We start from the raw sequence: 24,677 nt of genomic DNA, 5'->3' as shown, positions 1-24,677 counted from the left end.
TCTCATTGTCTCACGTGTTAGTGGAGCTGTGTCACGGTGTTTCTCTGCAGGTTGTGTCTCTCGCATCGTCTCTCTCTCTCATTGTCTCACGTGTTAGTGGAGCTGTGTCACGGTGTTTCTCTGGAGGTGGTGTCTGTCTCTCATGTTCTCTCTCTCATTGTCTCACATGTTAGTGGAGCTGTGTCATGGTGTTTCTCTGGAGGTGGTGTCTGTCTCTCATGTTCTCTCTCTCTCATCGTCTCTCTCTCTCTCTCTCTCTCTCATTGTCTCACGTATTAGTGGAGCTGTGTCACAGTGTTTCTCTGGAGGTGGTGTCTGTCTCTCATGTTCTCTCTCTCACTCTCTCGATTTGTCTCACGTGTTAGTGGAGCTGTGTCACGTTGTATCTCTGGAGGTGGTGTCTGTCTCTCATGTTCTCTCTCATCGTCTCTCTCTCTCTCTCTCATTGTCTCACGTGTTAGTGGAGCTGTGTCACGTTGTTTCTCTGGAGGTGGTGTCTGTCTCTCATGTTCTCTCTCATCATCTCTCTCTCTCTCATTGTCTCACGTATTAGTGGAGCTGTGTCACAGTGTTTCTCTGGAGGTGGTGTCTGTCTCTCATGTTCTCTCTCTCAGTCTCTCGATTTGTCTCACGTGTTAGTGGAGCTGTGTCACGGTGTTTGTCTGGAGGTGGTGTCTGTCTCTCATATTCTCTCTCATCGTCTCTCTCTCTCTCATTGTCTCACGTGTTAGTGGAGCTGTGTCACGGTGTTTCTCTGGAGGTGGTGTCTCTCTCTCTCTGGAGGTGGTGTCTCTCTCTCTCTCTCATTGTCACGTATTAGTGGAGCTGTGTCACAGTGTTTCTCTGGAGGTGGTGTCTGTCTCTCATGTTCTCTCTCTCACTCTCTCGATTTGTCTCACGTGTTAGTGGAGCTGTGTCACGGTGTTTGTCTGGAGGTGGTGTCTGTCTCTCATATTCTCTCTCATCGTCTCTCTCTCTCTCATTGTCTCACGTGTTAGTGGAGCTGTGTCACGGTGTTTCTCTGGAGGTGGTGTCTCTCTCTCTCTCTCTCTCTCTCATTGTCTCACGTGTTAGTGGAGCTGTGTCACGGTGTTTCTCTGGAGGTGGTGTCTCTCTCTCTCATTGTCTCACGTGTTAGTGGAGCTGTGTCACGGTGTTTCTCTGGAGGTGGTGTCTCTCTCTCTCTCTCTCTCTCATTGTCTCACGTGTTAGTAGAGCTGTGTCACGGTGTTTCTCTGGAGGTGGTGTCTCTCTCTCTCTCTCTCTCTCTCATTGTCTCACGTGTTAGTGGAGCTGTGTCACTGTGTTTCTCTGGAGGTAGTGTCTGTCTCATGTTCTCTCTCTCATCGTCTCTCTCTCTCTCATTGTCTCACGTGTTAGTGGAGCTGTGTCACGGTGTTTCTCTGGAAGTGGTGTCTCTCTCTCTCTCATCATCTCTCTCATTGTCTCACGTGTTAGTGGAGCTGTGTCACGGTGTTTCTCTGGAGGTGGTGTCTGTCTCACACTGTGTCTCTCTCTCAGGTGCGAGTGGAGTTGTCTCACAACGAGCAGTTCTGCAGTCTCTCCACGGCCAAGAAGAAGTTCCGTCAGGAGGTGAACATGCAGCCTCACTCCTCTGTGGCTGTTCCCTTCATCATAATACCTCTCACCCTGGGGCAGCACGACGTGGAGGTGAAGGCGGCCGTCTCTGGACAGTTTGTCTCAGATGGTGTCAAGAAGAAGCTGAAGGTCGTGGTGAGTGAGATGTGAGCGGTGTGTGCAGCCATGGCTGGGCTGTGAGAGGAGGCAGCCACCTCTGGGGTATGAAAGGGAACGGGGAGCAGGCACTTCTGGTGTGTGAAAGGGAGCGGGCACTTCTGGTGTGTGAAAGGGAACAGGGAGCAGACACCTATGGGGTGTGAGAGGGAATGGGGAGCAGACACCTCTGGGGTGTGAGAGGGAACAGGGAGCAGACACCTCTGGGGTGTGAGAGGAGGCAGCCACCTCTGGGGTATGAAAGGGAACGGGGAGCAGGCACTTCTGGTGTGTGAAAGGGAGCGGGCACTTCTGGTGTGTGAAAGGGAACAGGGAGCAGACACCTCTGGGGTGTGAGAGGGAATGGGGAGCAGACACCTCTGGGGTGTGAGAGGGAACAGGGAGCAGACACCTCTGGGGTGTGAGGGGGTGGGGTGCAGACACCTCTGGGGTGTGAGGGGGTGGGGAGCAGACACCTCTGGGGTGTGAGAGGGTGGGGAGCAGGCACCTCTGGGGTGTGAGTGGGTGGGGAGCAGACACCTCAGGGTGTGAGAGGGTGGGGAGCAGACACTTCTGGGGTGTGAGGGGGTGGGGAGCAGACACCTCTGGGGTGTGAGTGGGTGGGGAGCAGACACCTCGGGGTGTGAGAGGGTGGGGAGCAGACACCTCTGGGGTGTGAGAGGGTGGGGAGCAGACACCTCTGGGGTGTGAGGGGGTGGGGAGCAGACACCTCTGGGGTGTGAGTGGGTGGGGAGCAGACACCTCTGGGGTGTGAGGGGGTGGGGAGCAGACACCTCGGGGTGTGAGAGGAAGCAGCCACCATTGAGGTGTCAGGGCGTGGGGATCACAAACACATGGGTTTCAGGTTGTTACAGGGTTAGTGGCAGAGTGGGGTGTTCTGGTTGTACAAGATCAGATACAGTCTGTGGAAAAAACGGTGTATAGGTGTGTTGCATAGTCACACACAGACCCAGTGGCAGAGCTTGGTGTATAGGTGTGTTATGGAGTCACACACAGACCCAGTGGCAGAGCTTGGTGTATAGGTGTGTTACGGGTCACACACAGACCCAGTGGCAGAGCTGGGTGTATAGGTGTGTTACGGAGTCACACACAGACCCAGTGGCAGAGCTTGGTGTATAGGTGTGTTACGGGGTCACACACAGACCCAGTGGCAGAGCTGGGTGTATAGGTGTGTTACGGGGTCACACACAGACCCAGTGACAGAGCTGGGTGTATAGGTGTGTTATGTGGTCACACATAGACCCAGTGACAGAGCTGGGTGTATAGGTGTGTTACGGGTCACACACAGACCCAGTGGCAGAGCTGGGTGTATAGGTGTGTTACAGGATCACACACTGACCCAGTGGCAGAGCTGGGTGTATAGGAGTGTTACGGGTCACACACAGACCCAGTGGCAGAGCTGGGTGTATAGGAGTGCTGCGGGTCACACACAGACCCAGTGGCAGAGCTGGGTGTATAGGTGTGTTACGGGTCACACACAGACCCAGTGGCAGAGCTGGGTGTATAGGTGTGTTACAGGATCACACACAGACCCAGTGGCAGAGCTGGGTGTATAGGAGTGTTACGGGTCACACACAGACCCAGTGGCAGAGCTGGGTGTATAGGAGTGCTGCGGGTCACACACAGACCCAGTGGCAGAGCTCAGATTCCTTTTCAATCTGTTTCAGCCGGAAGGAATGCGTATGACACAGACCATAAAGTCGGTGACTCTGGAGCCAGTAATAAAAGGAAAAGGTCTGTGGACGTGTTGCTTGGGAGTGAGTGCACATGTTTCAGAGTGAGTGCACGTGTTTCAGAGTGAGTGCACATGTTTCAGAGTGAGTGCACGTGTTTTGGGAGTGAGTACAGGTGTTTTGTGAGTCTGTTTGAGTGTGATATTGGGGGGCAGGGATTAGATTTGGTGAAGCTTTCGGCGTAATTTTGGGGGTAGGCATGAATATGATTTTGGGATCCGTGTAATAGATTTGGGGGGATGTGGGTGTAATTGAAGGGATTAGATTTTAAGGGCTGTGTCTGTTGTTCAGCATCTCTCCTTTCTCTCCCACAGATGGGGTTCAGGAAGAGAAAGTCTCAGCGCTGAACGTAGACAACATCGTCCCTAGGACGGAAATTGAGACCTTTGTCACCATCCAAGGTGAGGAGGTGACATTCAGTGCAATGTCTCCAACTGACTTTTCTATGTAGTCATAGACTCCTCTCTCGCTCTCTTGAATTCGGTCTCATAAACATCTCTCTGATCGGGTCTCTAAGACTTCTCTCTCCTCTCTCTTTAATCTGGTCTTTCAAACGTCTCTCGGATCTGGTCACTCAGACTGCTCCCTCTCGGTATTGGATCTGGTCTCTCAAACTTCTCTCTCTCTCTCTCGAATCTGGTCATTGAGACTTCTCTCTCTGTCTTGGATATGGTCTCTCAGACTTCGCTCTCTGTCTTGGATTTGGTCTCTATGACTTCTCTGTTTTGGGTGTGGAATCACAGACTTCTCTCTTTCTCATCCACAGGGACCCCGATTAGTAGGTTGGTGGAAGATTCCATCGATGGCTCCAACCTGAATCACCTGATCACGGTGCCAGGAGGCTGCGGGGAGCAGAATATGATCACCATAACCCCCAGTGTGATAGCTACACATTACCTGGACACCACTGGCCAGTGGGAGCATATAGGGGTGAATCGCAGAGCGGAGGCCCTCAAGAACATCAAGCAGGGTGAGGGAGAGGAGTGTGCCTGGGGAGAGGAGTGTACGTGGGGAGAGGAATGTGCCTGGGGAGAGGAGTGTGCCTGGTGAGAGTGTGTGCAGGTGAATGGGGATATTTACAGAAACCAGATTGTAAAGAGTCAACCAGGGAATTGGAGAAGAGAAACGGAGTCAGGCGGATGTATACAAGTAGCTCAAGTAGCTTGGAGGCAAAGAAGAGAGGTTAGGGTGGAGTCAAGTCTCATGAGAATAGGGGTGATGAGTTCATGTTTGAAAGAAAATGGGAGTGTTCCAGAGGCTAGAGAGAGGTTAAAAAGGTGAGTTGGTAAACACATGCTGTGGTATTGCCCAAGGGTGGCCCCGGTTTGGGAAATAATTCGAGACTGGTTGCAAGGGATTCTCGATTTAGAGATCCCCCTGGACCTGTGGCTGTTCCTTTTGGGCAGGCGGCCCCAGGACATGTCTAGAACGACACACAAATTGGTCATGCATTTTGCGACCGCCACTCGATGTGAGATCGAAGCATTGTGGAAGCAGAATGAGATCCCAATTATCCCCAAAATCAGGAACAGAATTTGGCATGTTTGCCAGATGGAACAGTTAACGAGTTGGGTTAACGACTCTGGCACTAAATTTTTAAAAGTCTGGGACCCATGTCTTGAGCAAACCAACATTCCAGGGGTGGACGCCGCCTCAATTTTGCACTAATAACAACAAATGCGTTCTCCTTGGATGAGACAGACTAGACAAAGACATAGGGACACACTAGTCAGTGCCACCCAACAGTTACGCTGAACAACAGGCTCACGAGAGTGAATCACCAGTCATTCAGGGTCGCCGTGGCCCTCCTCCAGTGCTACGCCAGATCACCCCACCCCCTGATCCCCCCCCCACCACATGTGTATCCCCCCCCCCCCAGTCTTGTGAGTCGAGTATGTCTTGTCTTGTTTCCCTGTATGTGGTTAGTCTAGTGCTGTTAATGTCGACAGCTGTTCAACACAAAAATGTGGTTTGATTGTAATGTACGCCTATGGGAGGTGAGTTTCTGTATATCTGCTTTCCACAAATAAAAATTGAAAGTTGGAAAAAAAAAAAAAAAGTGAGTTGGGGTGGGGGTGAGTGTGCCAGAGTAGGTGCGCAGGCGATGTGAGGGAATAGGATCCAGGGAACAGGATGTAGGGCAAGATAAGGAGAGGAGCATGGAGACCTCATCCTCTGTCACAGGGGGAAAATGAGAGGGGATTTAGATGTGCGGGGGGAGGTAGGTGTTGCATGTGGAGCTTTACATGAAGAGAGGTCATGTCTGATAGACTTAATCTTGTCTGTGAAGTAGGTGGTGAGGTCTCGGACCATGAGGGTGGAGGTGTAGTTAGGCAGAGAAGGGAGTTAAAGGTGGAAAATAGGCATACTCTGTATGTCTGCATGTTTGTGCCTATTTATCTATCCATCTCTGTATCTATCTATGTTTGTTTGCCTGTATCTCTCTATTTATTTGTATATCTACAGTATATATCTATTAGTAAATCAACTGTACATGACTTTCTGTCCATTTTATGTCTGACTGTCAGTCTATCTGTCTGTTACATAATGCCCTCAAATCTTTGCTATTATCTTTTCATCTTGCTCACGCTATCTCACTCTCCTTCCTTCTTTTTTCTTACCTTCCTCCTTTCTTTCTATTTTCCTCTCACTCTCTCACACACTCTCTCTCTCTCTCTCTCTCTCTCTCTCTCACTCAATCTCTCACATTCTCACTCCAGGTTATACTCAGCAGCTGGTATATCGTAAAGTTGACAGCTCCTATGCAGCCTTTAAGGAAAGGCCATCCAGCACATGGTAACCTCCCCTTCTACACCCTCCCCTTCTAAACTCCTCCCATTATAAATATCTGCCCTTGTAAACTCCTCCCATTATAAATATCTGCCCTTGTAAACCCCTCCCCTTCTAAACTCCTCCCCTTCTAAATTCCTTTTTAAAACATACCTCTCCCCTTCCCTAAATCTGACAATTACATCTTAATGTAACCGCTTCCCATGTTAAAGGGGCCTGTAAATATGTAATTATTTTATGCCCGTCCGCGACTCTGAAGCTCTCCCGGAAGATTGTGTATTCAATGTGTGGATAGAGAACAAGCAGGCCTGGAATCGAGCAGTTTGAATAAGACACATGCAAGCTCTGCATCAAATCACTGGACTGTTTATTACAGATAACAAGTAGAGTTATATAGACAAAAAGAGTCCTAGAGGTATTTTGCTGAAGAGTCTTAGGCCGAGTCCACGGTCCCTGCTGGCGTGCTGAGGCGCGCTGAGGCGCAGGGAAAGCGGGTGCTTTCCCTGGCCTTGCGGTTGCTTACTGCAAGCGCTCTCAGCAGCCGTCAGGGGGCGGTCCGGGGGCGGTCCGGGGGCGGGCGCGTCACTGGCCGGGGGCGGGCCAGTGACGTCACGGAGCTGGTTCGCCCTCATTGGGCGAACCGCTCACGTGACCGGCCTGTCTCGCCGGCAAGCGGGGGAATTTTAAATTCCCCCAAGACCTGCGCTTCCGCAAGCGCGCGTAAGCGCAGGTGAGCCCCTACTAAAGCCGCTCTAATTGCGGCTGTAGGGGCTCAGTGCTGAGCGGGAGCGCGCCTCAGCGCGCTTCCGCCAGCAAGCAAGTAACATGGCCGAGGCCTTAGAGGTATTTGCTGACGTTCTCTACCTAATTTATTGCTACATAGATTAAATGTTGCTTACATTTGTGCCTTGCACTTATTTCTAGAGAGTGAGGGGAGTAATAGAAAGGGGGCTGTGGGAGTAAGGCTTTGTTTATAGAAAGCTAACAAGCTCACATTCTTCCCTTATCTCCAAGGCTGAAAATTCTAGGAGTCTTGCCAGAGCAAATGATCAAATTTTAAAGCAGTACATACATTAAAAGTAAAAACTAGGATAATAGAAGACAAAATGGTTACTGAAATATAAAATGGTTACTGAAATATATATTAACAGTTCCCTCCATTTGTCATAAAATGACGAACACTTGTTAAAATTATTAGTTACACTGCTTCTCTATAACTAGCGTATTGTAGCTACTCTCATTCTTCACAATTTCCATTTCAGAGAATAAATGGGTGTTGGTGGGGGTTAATATCGTCTGGAAGCGACTGCACAAACATCCTCCTCACACACATCTTTCATACTGCATTTACTCAGAATGGCAAAATAGCAAAATGGATGCTATGGTCAAAATTGTTGACTTGTCCTTGTGGTTGACTCATGCCCCTGGGTGACCTCCCACCTTCCTCATATTCTTATATCTGAGCTTCTCAGTCCCCCCCATATCCTTAAGAGACAGTCTATTTAAAGAACAATTAACCATTTCATTGTCCTGGTGGACCAAGCAGTTATCCAATTGTGCATGACTTTATTCCTTTCTGGACGTTATATCGGCCAGTTGATTCCTTCTTTAGTCTCTTCTTCTGAGGGACTGCCGACATCTTCATCACCGAAAAGAGAAATAGCGTTGGTGGGGAATTGCAGCGTACTTCTGGACCAAAGTTTTGCTGCACTTAACAAATACATAGAGAGCAATGAGTAGGACAGACACACATACAAGAACATCCGCTAGCTTCGCTTCCAGAGAACTAATCCAACCACCAAGTCCCAATGAATCCCATCCCTCATCTCTACCTTTAAACGCTGGAACCACACTTCATAAATAACTTAACCTGGTCTAGTTGCAGGGTAATTCTCTATCTATCCTTCTAACACAAAATCAATAATTGCCCTAGGGCAAACTCATATTTCTACACCCTTCATAACAAATTTCTTATATACAGTAGTATGGTTCTACAAGTGTCTTATAACATATTGTCATTTTCCCAAGGGGTTAAATATAACTCGTGTTCTTGGGGGGGCAACCTATTGGGTATAGATAGTACATTGGGTTACATTGCACATAAGATATGTATAACGAAAGAGTGTGCATATATACTATACAAAAACAATAAAACCTAAATAAAATTTACTAAATAAGATATACCTGTTACTATCCTATCATCTTTGTGTGTACACTACTTACACAAACCTAATAGAATATATATTATAATTAAAATAATAAAACCTGTAAAGAAAAAAGATTATTAAAAAGTTCAAAGTTCATGTGTTGAGGCCCGGACTTTTGCCTGTGTCTTTCTCCTCCGTTGGTTATTGGCGGGGATTATTGTGCCCCAAAAACATAAATTTTATATTCTGTAGCAGCTGTGTCTCTTGGCATTTCCACCTTGGCTATAGTTTAACTTGAAGCAGCTGTGGGTGGTGCTGGGATAAGTTGCACATGCGTAACATGGATCCAGAAAGAGACCTCTGCCACTTTAATTGCTGTAATAGTAGTAGTAGTAGGGTCTTTTCATCTGGGATGAAGAGCGTGCTTGAGTAGGAAATACTTGACCTTTAACTCCGTCTCGCGAAGGTGCACTTTCAACTTTGACCTGTGCCTAGAGAGACTCAAAAAATATATTAGTTGCATACAATACTTACTAATTGTTTTACTAAGCAGTCATTGTGGTCTTGACTTTGCTACAATCTAAATTCATAAAACGTGGTGCCCCAGCTATTGCCAAACCAAACGAAAATGGTTAAAAGGATTTTGTATAGAACTCCACACTAATTACTCGTAATATGATTTCTTTGAAAAGTGCAGAGCATACTGCCAACTTTAAAAGACACTCAGCATTATTCATAAAAATAATTTCAGATTAAGCCATCTAACTTCTGGGCATTGACAGCTATATAATAAACAGCAATAATACCCCTCCTTTGTTCACATCTATTATATGTGAACAATATTACACAAAGGATAACAGCATTTAAAACATAACTAAATGTAGTTGCTTGATCTGTAGCAAAACTAATCTGAAACCTTTGGGTATAAAATTTACATTAAAACCTCAAAACACTACTGAATATAAATATAATCTGCTATTGTTTTCTGACAGACACCTGAAAAACACAAAATAACATCTGGTTTGCTGAGAACAACCTGTAACATAAGAAATTATAAAAACATTTATAAACTTTTTTTTTTCTCCAGGATTGCAACAAACTTGAGATAACTTTCTGGGCATCCTGCCAAAACCTTGGAACAAGACAGATAATAAAAATGATTAATTACTGGAGTTTTAACATACAGTGCAATACAATTTGAAACAGCTTAAACGTGAAGCTCCTCACACGGCCCAATACAGAATAAATTATGACGGTTATTCAGAAATTAAAACTAGATTTTTTGTTACACAGAAAATTATAGACTTAACATATACTTTAAACAGTTTATAGTTACTTGTTACACACAAAAATAATAATAATACAAACAAAAATTACCAAGACAAGGCAATGCAGAACTGTTTGATCCTGCCTGCAATCTATATTAATAAAAATGTCCCTTTCTTTTATTATCATATCCTAAACTACAGTTAAACCTAATTTGTAGCTACAGAGCTTCAGTTAACTTTCGTGTCTGGAATGTATCTGTATCTCTGCACATTCTTTATTACTTGAGAAGGGTCTCTTAAGGGGGGTAGGGGCTGTCTTGTCTGCTATTCTGATTCTCTCTCATCCTTGAGATGGAAATAGATAAGTTGGAAAAAATGTCTTTCTTGTTTTAAGAAACGTTCGTCTGGCCAGAACAAATTGATCCTTAAAATATACGAGTGACCGGGCTTAATTATATAAAAAGATTTTTCCACATTTGCCCATTCTTTGTCCTTCTCTCAATAACCAGTCAAACTCTCCCTTGCCCAGTGTTGATTAGTTTGAGTTGTAGTGTGGGTGTACACCTTTAAAAATTAAACGTCAACATAAACAATTAATTATTCTTATTTTATAGACACTTGCAAGTTTTCTGGATAGTAGTTTGTATATATATATAATAAGCCGGCGTAACCATGATTCAACTCTCCCACGGGATTCATTCAGGTAAAATTCATGCAACACACAGGGATTACTCAATCAATCAACATTTTTACCATATTTATAAAATCTAATAACACATTCTGGGGAAAAACTAATTTTCCTATATTGAATTTACACATAAGGCGTGGTTTTCTACCACAGTAGCAATTTCTGACAATCTTTTATGCTTCCAACCAATATACCCAATCTCTACTTTCGTCTCAATTTCTGCATGTAAACCTTTCACAAAAACCGCCACTGTAAGTGGCCTTGCGTTCATCTCTACTTCCTCAATACCTCCATATGGCTAGATTATTTCCCATAATCTATCGGCAAATTTACTTGCTGTTTCTTCCTTATTCACTAGCTGTTATGTCAATTTTTTTTTTATCCAGTCAGTGGTTAAAATAAATGCAGCAATTATAACACTTTAACAAAAACGAAACCTTCTCTGTCACTATTTTATTCCTTACATAGTGTCAGTATCTGATTCTGATTTGTCCTCTGACTTTTCCCTGTCCCGTGAACGGTCCCTGACAGGGGTTAATTCCTGCCTAGAGTCCGTCTCTTCCCCATCCGTACCGATCTGCCTGGCAGGTATGTCAATAGGGAGTGGTCTAGGGAGCCTATTGCTTCGGGTTCCCCGTGAAGCCATAATGGTTTCTTCATCGGAGATTGCCGCAGAGCCTGTGACCTGGGAAAGGTTAAGGGGTTCAGGGAGATTGAGAGCCGGGATACTGGGGTAAATTTGGGCTACCTATGGAGGTGGTAATTGTCCCGGTGCCGTAGGGGCAGTAGGCAAATATGCATTTTGAGAGTGGTGAAAAATCTCTGTCGGCAGCACTTCAAAGGTGCAATTTTGACACACGATGCAGCACATTTTCTTAACAGTTTTAACACATTTCTTTAGTCTTATACTTTATTTTGTCTGACTTACTTCCAGACAATATTTTACTTTATTACCCATGATTAGCTTATAAAGAAAACTTATCTTAATACAATATAACATTATCTAAATATACGTGATATAGGTTCCTTATAGACAGCCCAGTATACAGACAGGACTTTAACCTTCTGTTATTTTACAGACAGGATTTATAATTTAACCCCTGTTTTACAGCGGGGACTTTGTAGACAGGATTCTATACAGTACCTGCTACTTGCCCATTATACAGACAGGACTCTTTAACCTTCTGGGTTTTTTTTAAAAAAAATTCGAATCAATATTTTAGATTGATTTTCTCTTTTAAAGCAATGAAATTTAGAAATTGGACCCTATATCTTAACAATTTCTAACGAGCAGCACAGCGTTATTTATATGCAATTGATAAAAGCCTAATGCAGTTTCTCTAAATCTGTTCTCACGACACATTGAATTTGTATGTATATTCTGTATATATGCTCAGGGACTCTCGCCCCTATGTGTCACTTCCAGGTCTTTTATCCTGTGGACCCTTTACATGTGATCAGGGACTCTAACCCCGAACGGTCACCATGACACCTCAAGGGACTCTAACCCTTAATTTTAAGGGACTTTCACCCTTATCTAGGTTTAAGGGACTCTAACCCTTAATTTTAAGGGACTTTCACCCTTATCTACTACTTTCGGTCCGGGGGCATAACCAGTGACTTATTATCACTCACAACTAAATGTAGGGGTCTCGTTCTGGATCGGGTGACACTGGTAATATAATATGGACAAAATGTATATCTCGTACTTACCCCAGTGTGACCCGATCCCACTTCTTGACACCATATGTAAATATGTAATTCTTTTATGCCCGTCCGCAACTCGGAAGCTCTCCCGGGAGATTGTGTATTCAATGTGTGGATAGAGAACAAGCAGGCATGGAGTCGAGCAGTTTGAATAAGACACATGGAAGTATGCAGATAGGAAAAAGCAGGCACAAGCAGCAACACAGGATCAGCAAATAAGGATTAATAAAGAAAGCTAGTTCCCATAAAAAGTGGATTTAATGGATCCTACAAAAAAAATACAACAACATTGTGGGGTACCAGACCCCCCACCAACGCGTTTCGAGCGCAAGCTCTTTTTCAAGGTGATTTGAAATTTGCTTTTCTATTGTGAATAAGACACATGCAAGCTCTGTATCAAATCACTGGACTATTTATTACAGATAATAAGTAGAGTTATATAGACAAAAAGGGTCTTAGAGGTATTTGCTGACGTTCTCTACCTAATTTATTGCTACATAGATTAAATGTTGCTTACATTTGTGCCTTCCACTTATTTCTAGAGAGTGAGGGGAGTAATAGAAAGGGGGCTGTGGGAGTAAGGCTTTGTTTATAGTAAGCTAACAAGCTTACATTCTTCCCTTATCTCCAAGGATGAAAATTCTAGGAGCCTTGCCAGAGCACCTGATCAAATTTTAAAGGAGTACATACATTAAAAGTAAAAACTAGGATAATAGAAGACAAAATGGTTACTGAAATATAAAATGATTACTGAAATATATATTAACAGGGCCGTCCCGGGTACTTACCTGTTTTATTAATGCACAGTAAACATGTAACAAGGTTCCTTGTGCTTTTTCACGTGCGATTTTCCTGGTATTTGTGTAATGCTGCGATCTGAAGATACCAGCCCCCTAACGCATAGACTAGTGACGGAAATTAAGATAGCTGCCCCTGTCCCTATAGCAGTCAGTAGGAAACCGCTTGAGAGGTAGATGCTTTATTTGGCGTTTCTAACGACGACAGGAAAGAGAAGGGAAGAGGGAGTTGTATATTTTTCAAAGTTCTTCAATGTTATGAGCTTTCTCTTCCTTCTCTTCTTGTGAGCTGCTATGTGGGGCTGGCCCTTTAATATTCACCTCTGCCTGGGTCCTCCCCCAGTCTGACTCCTCCTCCTTTCATGGCTCCTCTTCTCATAGCTCCTCCTCCTCTTCTCATAGCCCCTCTTCCTCTTCTCATAGCCCCTCTTCCTCTTCTCATAGCCCCTCCTCTTTGCAAAGCTCCCCCGCATAGCCCCTCCTCTTCTCATAGCTCCTCCTCTTCTCATAGCTCCTCCTCTTCTCATAGCTCCTCCTCCTCTTTGATAGCCGCTCCTCTTCTGATAGCTCCCCCTCCTCTTCTCATAGCCCATCCTCCTCGTCTCATAGACCCCCCTCCTCTTCTCAAAATGGCTCCTCCTCTTCTCATAGCCCCTCCTCCTCTTCTCATTGCCCCTCCTCCTCTTCTCAAAGCCCCTCCTCTTCACTCAGGCTCCTCCCTGCACTCAGGCTCCTCCCCTCACTCTGACACATGTTATTGGTTCCTCCTCCTGACTCTGGCTCCTCCCCCTCAGGCTCACCGCCTACGTTGCCAAAGTGTTTGCCTTGGCTCAGACCCTTGTGGACATTGACAATGATGTTCTGTGTGGCGCCATCAAGTGGCTGATCCTGGAGAAGCAGAAGCCTGACGGGTTATTCCAGGAGAACGCGCCCGTCATCCATCAGGAGATGATTGTATGTACTGGGACACAAACACACGCCACGCACACGCCAAACACATGCACACACAGAATGAAATGTATATATTATTTATACAGAGGGGGACAGCAAGGCAGAGAGAAGAGGCGGTATAATACAGGTTTATACACAAGTTATTCCCTGTCACAGACATGTCCCCCCTCTCTGTCCCTGTCACACAGACATGTCCTCCTCTCTATTAATGTCACACAGACATGTCCCCCTCTCTGTCCCTGTCACACAGACATGTCCTCCTCTCTATTACTGTGACAAAGACATGTCCTCCTCTCTATTACTGTCACAAAGACATGTCCCCCCTCTCTGTCCCTGTCACACAGACATGTCCCCCTCTCTATTACTGTCACAAAGACATGTCCCCCCTCTCTGTCCCTGTCACACAGACATGTCCCCCTCTCTGTCCCTGTCACACAGGGGGGATACCAAGGATCCACGGAACCGGACGCTGCTCTCACAGCTTTTGTTCTCATCGCTTTGGTGGAGAGTCAGAAGACCTGCGATGCGCACGTCAACGTGAGTGACTGGGCCACAGAACTTACTATCTAATGAGTGCAGTAGGTACACAGCAGGATGCTTATACATACAGTGACTGGGCAGCAGAGCTGACAATCTAATCAGTGTATACAGATTGTATTCACATATCACTCCATTAGCCCCCCACATAGCGTTGCTCCATTGTGTCTGTAGATGGTGGCATCCTTCCCCTCCGCAGAGCATCGCTCTGTTTTACCTGTGCCTTTTCCCCTAGAACCTGCCGAATAACATCGACAAGGCGTCGAACTTCCTGCAGGGTCAGTACACGTCCCTGCGCAATCCGTACTCCATCGCAGTCACCTCATACGCCCTCGCCATGGCCGGGAAACTGCTGGAACCCGGGAAACTGCTGTCTGCAGCCACAGGTACTGAGCTTCCTGCAGAGCGTCGCACCCATAATACACATACACACACCCCTATCATGTATACAGCACATATACGGACCTTTTTTATCTCTCTCTCTCTTGCTCTCCTTCCACCCTCACCCTCTCCTACCTCCCTCTCTCTCCTACCCCCTCTCACTCTTCTTCCCTCCTCTCTCCTTCCTTCCCCCCCTCTCTCCTTCCTTCCCTTTCTCTCTCCTTCTTTCCCTCTCTCTCTCCTTCTTTCCCTCTCTCTCTCCTTCCACCCCTCTCTCCTTCCTTCCCTCTCTCTCTCCTTTCCCTCTCTCTCTCTTTCCTTCCTCCCTCTCTTTCCCCCCCCCCCCTCTTTCCTCCTCCCTCTCCTCCACACTTCTGCTCTCCAGATAAGACTCACTGGGACAGCGGGTCCAAGTTTATCACCCTGGAGGCCACGTCCTACGCCCTTCTCGCCCTCCTGCGCATGAAGCAGTTTGATACGACTGGCCCCATCGTGCGCTGGCTCACTGAGCAGAGATATTACGGAGCAGTATATGGATCCACACAGGTAACACTCGTAGACCCTCTCATACCCTCTCATGAGCTGTCGCTTCTTGTATCGCCTTCTCTTCCTGTCTCTTCTCTTCTTGTATCGCCTTCTCTTCCTGTCTCTTCTTGTATCGCCTTCTCTTCCTGTCTCTTCTTGTATCGCCTTCTTTTCCTGTCTCTTCTCTTCTTGTATCGCCTTCTCTTCCTGTCTCTTCTCTTCTTGTATCGCCTTCTCTTCCTGTCTCTTCTCTTCTTGTATCGCCTTCTCTTCCTGTCTCTTCTCTTCTTGTATCGCCTTCTCTTCCTGTCTCTTCTCTTCTTGTATCGCCTTCTCTTCCTGCCTCTTCTCTTCTTGTATCGCCTTCTCTTCCTGTCTCTTCTCTTCTTGTATCGCCTTCTCTTCCTGTCTCTTCTCTTCTTGTATCGCCTTCTCTTCCTGTCTCTTCTCTTCTTGTATCGCCTTCTCTTCCTGTCTCTTCTCTTCTTGTATCGCCTTCTCTTCCTGTCTCTTCTCTTCTTGTATCGCCTTCTCTTCCTGTCTCTTCTCTTCTTGTATCGCCTTCTCTTCCTGTCTCTTCTCTTCTTGTATCGCCTTCTCTTTCTGTCTCTTGTCTTCCTGGAACTCTCTAACTCTGATTTTAGTCCATTCTATTACTCTGGTCTTTCTCTTCCATTCTTTATATGACTAACTCGGACAGTACTCTTTTTTTTCATTGTTCTACCTTTATGCTGCCTCTGCCCATTGTTCTAGGCTACTATATGTGGTCTCATAATGGCTGTTTTCCAATGTTCTAGGCTATTTTCCAATGTTCTGGGTTGTCATAATGTCTCTTGCACTGACTGGGCTCTGTCCACTGTTCTAGGCTACCATTGTGCTGTTCCAGGCTCTGGCTCAATATCAAATAGATTTACCTTCTCTCAATGAGCTTGACCTGGACGTCTCTATCCACCTTCCCGAGAGAGCAAGTCCTGTAGCTTACCGCATCAATTTTGCCAACGCCCTGCTGGCGCGCTCTGCCGAGGTGAGCAGAGGACTTTTTGAAGGAGAGATAGGGCTGTGTGTGAGGGGGAGGCTGGCACTGTGTGTGTGGTGGGGAGGCTGACACTGTGTGTGTGAGGAGGAGGCTGGCACTGTGTGTGTGTGAGGAGGAGGCTGGCACTGTGTGTGAGGAGGAGGCTGGCACTGTATGTGTGTGAGGAGGAGGCTGGCACTGTGTGTGTGGTGGGGAGGCTGGCACTGTGTGTGTGTGAGGAGGAGGCTGGCACTGTCTGTGTGAGGAGGAGGCTGGCACTGTGTGTGTGGTGGGGAGGCTGGCACTGTGTGTGTGTGAGGAAGAGGCTGACACTGTGTGTGTGAGGAGGAGGCTAACACTGTGTGTGTGAGGAGGAGGCTGGCACTGTGTGTGTGAGGAGGAGGCTGGCACTGTGTGTGTGTGATGGGGAGGCTGGCACTGTGTGTGAGGAGGAGGCTGGCACTGTATGTGTGTGAGGAGGAGGCTGGCACTGTGTGTGAGGAGGAGGCTGGCACTGTGTGTGTGGTGGGGAGGCTGGCACTGTGTGTGTGTGAGGAGGAGGCTGGCACTGTGTGTGTGATGGGGAGGAGGCTGGCACTGTGTGTGTGATGGGGAGGCTGGCACTGTGTGTGTGGGATGGGGAGGCTGGCACTGTGTGTGTGAGATGGGGAGGCGGGCACTGTGTGTGTGAGATGGGGAGGCTGGCACTGTGTGTGTGAGGAGGAGGTTGGCACTGTGTGTGTGAGAAAAAAATTATAGTGTTAAAAGGCGCCAGCAGGTAACACTATAATTTTTTTCTCTTGTTCTGTCACTGACCAGGGGGTCAGTTTTAGTGTTTAGGCAGCCCCCCATGCTAGGGTAAAACCTGCATTAGGGTTACATCACATATATAGATAGCGCTACCTACTCTGTGTTTGCCACTGTGTGTGTGAGGAGGAGGCTGGCACTGTGTGTGTGTGAGGAGGAGGTTGGCACTGTGTGTGTGAGGAGGAGGCTGGCACTGTGTGTGTGATGGGGAGGCTGGCACTGTGTGTGTGTGAGGAGGAGGCTGGCACTGTGTGTGTGATGGGGAGGCTGGCACTGTGTGTGTGATGGGGAGGCTGGCACTGTGTGTGTGTGAGGAGGAGGCTGGCACTGTGTGTGTGATGGGGAGGAGGCTGGCACTGTGTGTGTGATGGGGAGGAGGCTGGCACTGTGTGTGTGATGGGGAGGCTGGCACTGTGTGTGTGGGATGGGGAGGCTGGCACTGTGTGTGTGAGATGGGGAGGCGGGCACTGTGTGTGTGAGATGGGGAGGCTGGCAATGTGTGTGTGAGATGAGGAGGCTGGCACTGTGTGTGTGAGATGGGGAGGCTGGCACTGTGTGTGTGATGGGGAGGCTGGCACTATGTGTGTGTGAGGAGGAGGCTGGCACTGTGTGTGTGTGAGGAGGAGGTTTGCACTGTGTGTGTGAGATGGGGAGGCGGGCACTGTGTGTGTGAGATGGGGAGGCAGGCACTGTGTGTGTGTGATGGGGAGGCTGGCACTGTGTGTGTGAGATGGGGAGGCGGGCACTGTGTGTGTGAGGAGGAGGTTGGCACTGTGTGTGAGGAGGAGGCTGGCACTGTGTGTGTGAGGAGGAGGTTGGCACTGTGTGTGAGGAGGAGGCTGGCACTGTGTGTGTGATGGGGAGGCTGGCACTATGTATGTGTGAGGAGGAGGCTGGCACTGTGTGTGTGTGATGGGGAGGCTGGCACTGTGTGTGTGTGAGGAGGAGGCTGGCAATGTGTGTGTGTGATGGAGAGGAGGCTGGCACTGTGTGTGTGATGGGGAGGCTGGCACTGTGTGTATGTGATGGGGAGGCTGGCACTGTGTGTGTGATGGGGAGGCTGGCACTGTGTGTGTGATGGGGAGGCTGGCAATTATGTGTGAGATGGGGAGGCGGGCACTGTGTGTGTGTGTGAGGAGGAGGCTGGCACTGTGTGTGTGATGGGGAGGAGGCTGGCACTGTGTGTGTGATGGGGAGGCTGGCACTGGGTGTGTGTGATGGGGAGGCTGGCACTGTGTGTGATGGGGAGGCTGGCACTGTGTGTGTGAGATGGGGAGGCAGGCACTGTGTGTGTGAGATGGGGAGACTGGCAATGTGTGTGTGAGATGAGGAGGCTGTCACTGTGTGTGTGTGAGGAGGAGGCTAGCACTGTGTGTGTGAGATGGGGAGGCTGGCACTGTGTGTGGGTGAGATGGGGAGGCTGACACCGTGTGTGTGATGGGGAGGCTGGCACTATGTGTGTGTGAGGAGGAGGCTGGCACTGTGTGTGTGAGGAGGAGGCTGGCACTGTGTGTGTGAGATGGGGAGGCGGGCACTGTGTGTGTGAGATGGGGAGGCAGGCACTGTGTGTGTGTGATGGGGAGGCTGGCACTGTGTGTGTGTGATGGGGAGGCGGGCACTGTGTGTGTGAGATGGGGAGGCGGGCAGTGTGTGTGTGAGATGGGGAGGCTGGCACTGTGTGTGTGATGGGGAGGCTGGCACTGTGTGTGTGATGGGGAGGCTGGCACTGTGTGTGTGTGTGAGGAGGAGGCTGGCACTGTGTGTGTGATGGGGATGCTGGCACTATGTGTGTGATGGGGAGGCTGTGTGTGTGTGTGTGTGTGTGTGTGTGTGTATGTGTGTGTGTGTGTGTGTGTGTGTGTGTGTGTGTGTGTGTGTGTGTGTGTGTGTGTGTGTGTGTGTGTGTGTGTGTGTGTGTGTGTGTGTGTGTGTGTGTGTGTGTGTGTGGAGAGTCTGACACTATGTGTGTGATGAGGGAGGTAGGCACTGTGTGTGTGATGAGGGAGGTAGGCACTGTGTGTGTGATGAGGGAGGTAGGCACTGTGTGTGTGATGAGGGAGGTAGGCACTGTGTGTGTGATGAGGGAGGTAGGCACTGTGTGTGTATAATGGGGGAGGCTGGCACTGTGTGTGTATAATGGGGGAGGCTGGCACTGTGTGTGTATAATGGGGGAGGCTGGCACTATGTGTGTATAATGGGGGAGGTAGGCACTATGTGTGTTTAATGGGGGAGGCTGGCACTGTGTGTGTGTATAATGGGGGAGGCTGGCACTTTGTGTGTGTATAATGGGGGAGGTAGGCACTGTGTGTGTATAATGGGGGAGGCTGGCACTATGTGTGTATAATGGGGGAGGCTGGCACTGTGTGTGTGTATAATGGGGGAGGCTGGCACTTTGTGTGTGTATAATGGGGGAGGTAGGCACTGTGTGTGTATAATGGTGGAGGTAGGCACTGTGTGTGTATAATGGGGGAGGTAGGCACTGTGTGTGTGTGTATAATGGGGGAGGTAGGCACTGTGTGTGTGTATAATGGGGGAGGTAGGCACTGTGTGTGTGTGTGTATAATGGGGGAGGTAGGCACTGTGTGTGTGTATAATGGGGGAGGTAGGCACTGTGTGTGTGTGTGTATAATGGGGGAGGTAGGCACTGTGTGTATAATGGGGGAGGTAGGGACTGTGTGTGCGTATAATGGGGGAGGTAGGCACTGTGTGTGTGTGTATAATGGGGGAGGTAGGCACTGTGTGTGTGTATAAGGGGGGGGGGGTAGGCACTGTGTGTGTGTATAATGGGGGAGGTAGGCACTATGTGTGTGTGTGTGTGATGGGGAAGGTAGGCACTGTGTGTATGTGTGTGTGTGTGTGTGATGGGGGAGGTAGGCACTGTGTGTGTGTGTGTGTGTGTGTGTGTGTGTGTGTGTGTGTGTGTGTGTGTGTGTGTGTGTGTGTGTGTGTGTGTGTGTGTGTGTGTGTGTGTGTGTGTGTGTGTGTGTGTGTGTGTGATGGGGGAGGTAGGCACTATGTGATTTTGCTTCATTACAGACTAAAGTGAATAAAGACTTTGTGGTGAAGGCGACAGGAAAGGGACAAGGCACGCTGACGGTGAGTTTAACCCTAACCCCAAATATCCCTCATAATAAACCCCAAATACATCTAATGTACCCTAAATACTACTAATAACCATAACCCCTACTAACACTAATAATTCTAACCTCAATAGTTACCGCTAACATGCAGGGGATAAAACAAAGGTTCGGGTAATCCTTTCTCTAATATGTCGCATGGGGATCTAACTAACGCGTGCATAACCCATATAATCTAAGGCCGCGCTTATAGCGACGGCGACACGACATTGCCCGAAAACAAATGTATTGGCGCCGTCGCGTGCGCTTATAATAAGCGCGACGGTGACGCGATTTTTGGAAGCCGGGAATACTTGATTTTTCATGGGGCTGCGGCGTCACGTGACAGCCCCTGAACCAATCAATATCCCGGTCGCCCGCACCGCAAAGCAAAATACAACTTTCGCTAGCGGCGACGGGTGACGTTGCGTCGCCCGTCGCAGGCACAATATACGCGCGGCCTTATCCCAAATAACAATAATAATCTAATCCCAAATAACACATGTACGGCCCACCTTTTAAGCAAGTGGCCTGCATTAGGGACAAGAGTTAATAATCAGCTCTCTAGCTGGCCCCCTTTTTCACCTTCACAAAGGTCCCCCACATGACCAATATCTCCCCCCACTCCGCCCCCATATAACATCTCTCATGAATAGCGCACGTGACTAAGATATGCAACCCGGATTTATTACATACAGCTAGTCTAGCCAACTCACCTTTCTCCTACGCAAGGTACCTCCAATGAGTTAATATTAACCCCTTAGTTGCAATCATATCTATCCGCTGCCACCACGCAAGAGAAATGTAATTATATATGATATATACCAGGGTCTCGGGTCCCTGTTTATTAAGGAACAAACTATGCACACTAAAATCTGTTGTAGCAAAATGTGCCAGAAAATGAAAATACTCTCTACAAAGCAGGCAGCACCTCTTTCACAACCCCAAACATTACTTATTAAAGAATGTGTGTGTGTGTATATGTGTATGTGTGTAATATATATATATACAGTGGTTGACAAATCACCAAAAAATCTACTCGCCACACAAAAAAATCTACTCGCCACCTAGTACCAAACGTGTGCTGCTTGGGCCAATATTTAGTCGCCCGGGGGTTAAATCCACTCGCCCGGGGCGAGCAAATGTATAGGTTTGTCGAACACTGTATATATATATATATATATATATATACATACACACGCCGCAGTGCTTTAGATGACAGCAAAAGATTATTACAAGAACATCCGATTACAATTAATGCACAACAGTTTCGTAAAATAAAATGTTAAAAGAAACAGAAATCCCAATAGAGAACATTACAGAACATTACCATATGTAGGGCTTTTTATGCCAACTTCAATGCATTGGGAACACAGTAAGCCTACCCCTGTCGTAAATAATTTACTGGGTTGACAGTTTTACGACTTAGAAAAAAACTCCTCTGAAAAGACTTTTAAAATCTGCCTAAATATATGAAAGACCCATTATCTTAATTCCTCTAATACTTAGTCACACGTGAGTCATATCAATAGATTCAGGTGAGTTTGCTGAATGTAACAAGACACATGTTGACAGACTTGTCCCTATGTTTGAGCGACAAATTAATGTCTGTCCCTTATCATCTCCTAGACATGAAAGGTTTGGCATCTTTCGATTTGTTTAATTGCAACATTTACAAAAATCTCTCCGGCATACTTCAGAATAGGTATCAGGTCCATGATATCTTCATTTTAATAAAGTCCTCCAACTAAGTGGAGGACCTGTTTGTTAACTCTTTCTGTTATGTACAAGTAATCATTCAAGAATGTTTAGTTGTCTTTGCGGCTTAAAGCCCAGGATCTGGCTATCGTCCACAGCCTAATAACCTATACATATTTCAAATTTAGTGGGCCATCTGTGATACACTCCTCCCCCCCACCCCCCCAAGCCCACTTTGTTGATCAGCATAGAGACAGGAAGGGTTTTGGCCTGTCATTAAAAAAAATCTTGTATTTTTTTTTTCAACTTTGAGTTTATTGAAAGAGTTTTCAATACATAAATTATCACAGTACATATCATATGAGTCTCTCAAACATAACATTCCCGTGCGATACCAAAGTACTCCCGAGAGTACCTATACAGTCTGGCCCGTAACATAACTCCAGTTTTGCATTGTGTGATACAATTAAGGTGCTGCGCTATGGGAGAAATAAAATAAAAGTGAGGCTGGAGGGGGGGGGGGATAGGAGGGGGGGTGGCCCCGTGAGTGCGGTCCTCTCCGGTGTTTAGGCTAAATATTAGTATTCAGATCATGATTTGCATCATCCCTCAGCTCTCGTTGGCATATCTCTTAGGTTTCTTATGTCCTATTGCTTCCCTGTGTGTGCCCGAGTTGCCTGCTGCAATGCTCCCGTCCTTCGAGTGAAAACGCATTTTGAACTATTATTGCCAAATTGTGGTGACTTCTATCTCCGGGATATCGGTCTGTTCCAACCAGGGCGACCAGACTTTTAGATATTTATCACCGTGTCATTAACCAAACTCGTTAATTTCTCCATCTGGCATATGTACCACATTCGATTTCGAATCTTGGGGATATTTGGGATTTCGGGTTGTTTCCACATAGCTGCGATCTCGCACCGCGTTGCCGTTGTGAAATGTGCAACTAATTTATTACCAGTTTTAGAGAGTCCCGGCCATGGTCTATGCAGGAGGAACAGCCACGGGTCCAGGGGAATTGTGAGGTCAAAAATCCTCTGGATCCAATTTCTAATTTCTTCCCAAATGGTTGAGATACGGGGGCAAGACCACAGCATGTGCAACAGGTCGGCCGATGCTCCACACTGTTTCGGACACAGCGGGGAGTATCCTGGCACGAACCTTGATAATTTCAGACGGATGAGGTACCATCTCATCATTACTTTATATGCGTTTTCCTTAAAAGTCGTGCAAATAGAGCTTTTGGCTGCCGCCTCAAATATGGCCGACCAGTCCTCCTCCTCCAGGACTTCTCCCAGATCAGTCTCCCACTTAATTCTGTATGCCAGTTTTTGCTCTTGTCGTGTATGCCCAGAACCCACTATTTCTCCATAAATCTGTGATATAAGTCCCTGCGTGTCTGTTTCAGTCAGACAGAGCTTTTTGAATGTAGTTAAAGGTGGGTATGGCTTGTTCTTATTAAAGTACGCCCTGAGCTGGAGGTACCGGAAAAATTCAGAGTGTGGGATGTTTTTCTCAGATCTAATTTGTTCAAATGATTTAAATTTATTTGGTATCCCCTCCAGATCTCTTAGTCGATTATATCTATTTTGTTTCCAAATTTCCGAGGTGTGTTCTGGTAATCCTGGTGCAAAGTCGGGGTTACCCCATAGCGGGGATATCAACGAATGTTTGGACGTTAGGGCATATTTAAATTTAGCGGCCTTCCAAATCGACAATGAGTTGATCATCGAGGAAAGCGGCCGGTCAGTCCATTTAACGGCTGTTTTGGGTAATCATAATATATTGTCTAACTCCAATGGGGAGCAGACTCATGTCTCCAGATCCACCCATCTTTTCAATGCTGGGTTGATCTGCCATTGTGTGAGTTGACACAATTGCGCTGCCTTGTAGTAAGATATCAGGCAAGGTACCGCTAGTCCCCCTGTCCGAATTGTCTTTCTCATAATTGTCTTGTTTACTCTCGATTTTTTCCCGCCCCATATAAAATTGGAGATTTCAGACTGAAGTGAGAGTATTTCCTTCAGTCTCAGTGGTACTGGTAGAGTCTGAAAAAGGTATAGGACACGGGGGAGGAGATTCATCTTTACACTATGTATCCTACCAATCCAACCCGGATATCTCAGGGATCAATATAGACTCGAAATCCCACAAGATTGCCCTGTATGCTGATGACATCTTATTGATGGTCTCCAGACCCCTTACCTCTCTGCCGAACCTATTTGACCTGCTGGATAAATTTAATAGGATATCTGGATTTAAAATTAATCAAACCAAATCTGAGGCCTTGAATATCAGCCTCCCAAAAACAACAGAAAAACTGAGTCTGAACTTCAATTTCAATTGGCAACCAAAACATATTAAGTATCTAGGAGTTCATATCACTAAAGAATATAAGGGCATCTACAAAGCAAATTATCCCAAACTGATTCGAACCCTAAAAGATGATCTGAGAAAGTGGATGTCATGTGGGATCTCCTGGATTGGTAGGATACATAGTGTAAAAATCTTGTATTTTTAAGAACAAACAGTAACCACATTAACCCCTGAAGCACCAGATTGATTAAAATACTTCATATCTGATGACATTATCATGACAAACGCTAATAATCTCAAAAATAATAACCGTAATAATCTATCCCTAAATGACACTAATAATCTAATCCTAAATAAACTAATCCTAAAAACACATAACGTAATCCTAAATAACATGAATTATATCATTCTAAATAATACTAATAAACCCAACCCTTATAACCATC

At 46.9% G+C, this 24,677-nt stretch overlaps 1 protein-coding gene across 1 annotated transcript in view; it reads left to right on the top strand.

The window, feature by feature from the left end:
* The window catches only part of C3 (complement C3), an 86,657-nt gene that overhangs the window by 38,288 nt on the left and 23,692 nt on the right, over window positions 1-24,677 (top strand). The window contains exons 21-31 of the mRNA XM_075577600.1: window positions 1,522-1,734; window positions 3,423-3,489; window positions 3,803-3,889; window positions 4,255-4,458; window positions 6,209-6,284; window positions 13,680-13,839; window positions 14,275-14,373; window positions 14,609-14,759; window positions 15,140-15,300; window positions 16,145-16,303; window positions 20,138-20,197. Of these exons, the coding sequence (XP_075433715.1) occupies window positions 1,522-1,734; window positions 3,423-3,489; window positions 3,803-3,889; window positions 4,255-4,458; window positions 6,209-6,284; window positions 13,680-13,839; window positions 14,275-14,373; window positions 14,609-14,759; window positions 15,140-15,300; window positions 16,145-16,303; window positions 20,138-20,197 (1,437 nt within the window). The remainder of the gene's footprint in view (window positions 1-1,521; window positions 1,735-3,422; window positions 3,490-3,802; window positions 3,890-4,254; window positions 4,459-6,208; window positions 6,285-13,679; window positions 13,840-14,274; window positions 14,374-14,608; window positions 14,760-15,139; window positions 15,301-16,144; window positions 16,304-20,137; window positions 20,198-24,677) is intronic.

The sequence above is a fragment of the Ascaphus truei genome, chromosome 20, assembly GCF_040206685.1.
Source record: "Ascaphus truei isolate aAscTru1 chromosome 20, aAscTru1.hap1, whole genome shotgun sequence".
In the NCBI taxonomy this organism is placed as follows: domain Eukaryota; kingdom Metazoa; phylum Chordata; class Amphibia; order Anura; family Ascaphidae; genus Ascaphus; species Ascaphus truei.
This window is presented reverse-complemented; position numbering and strand designations above follow the sequence as displayed.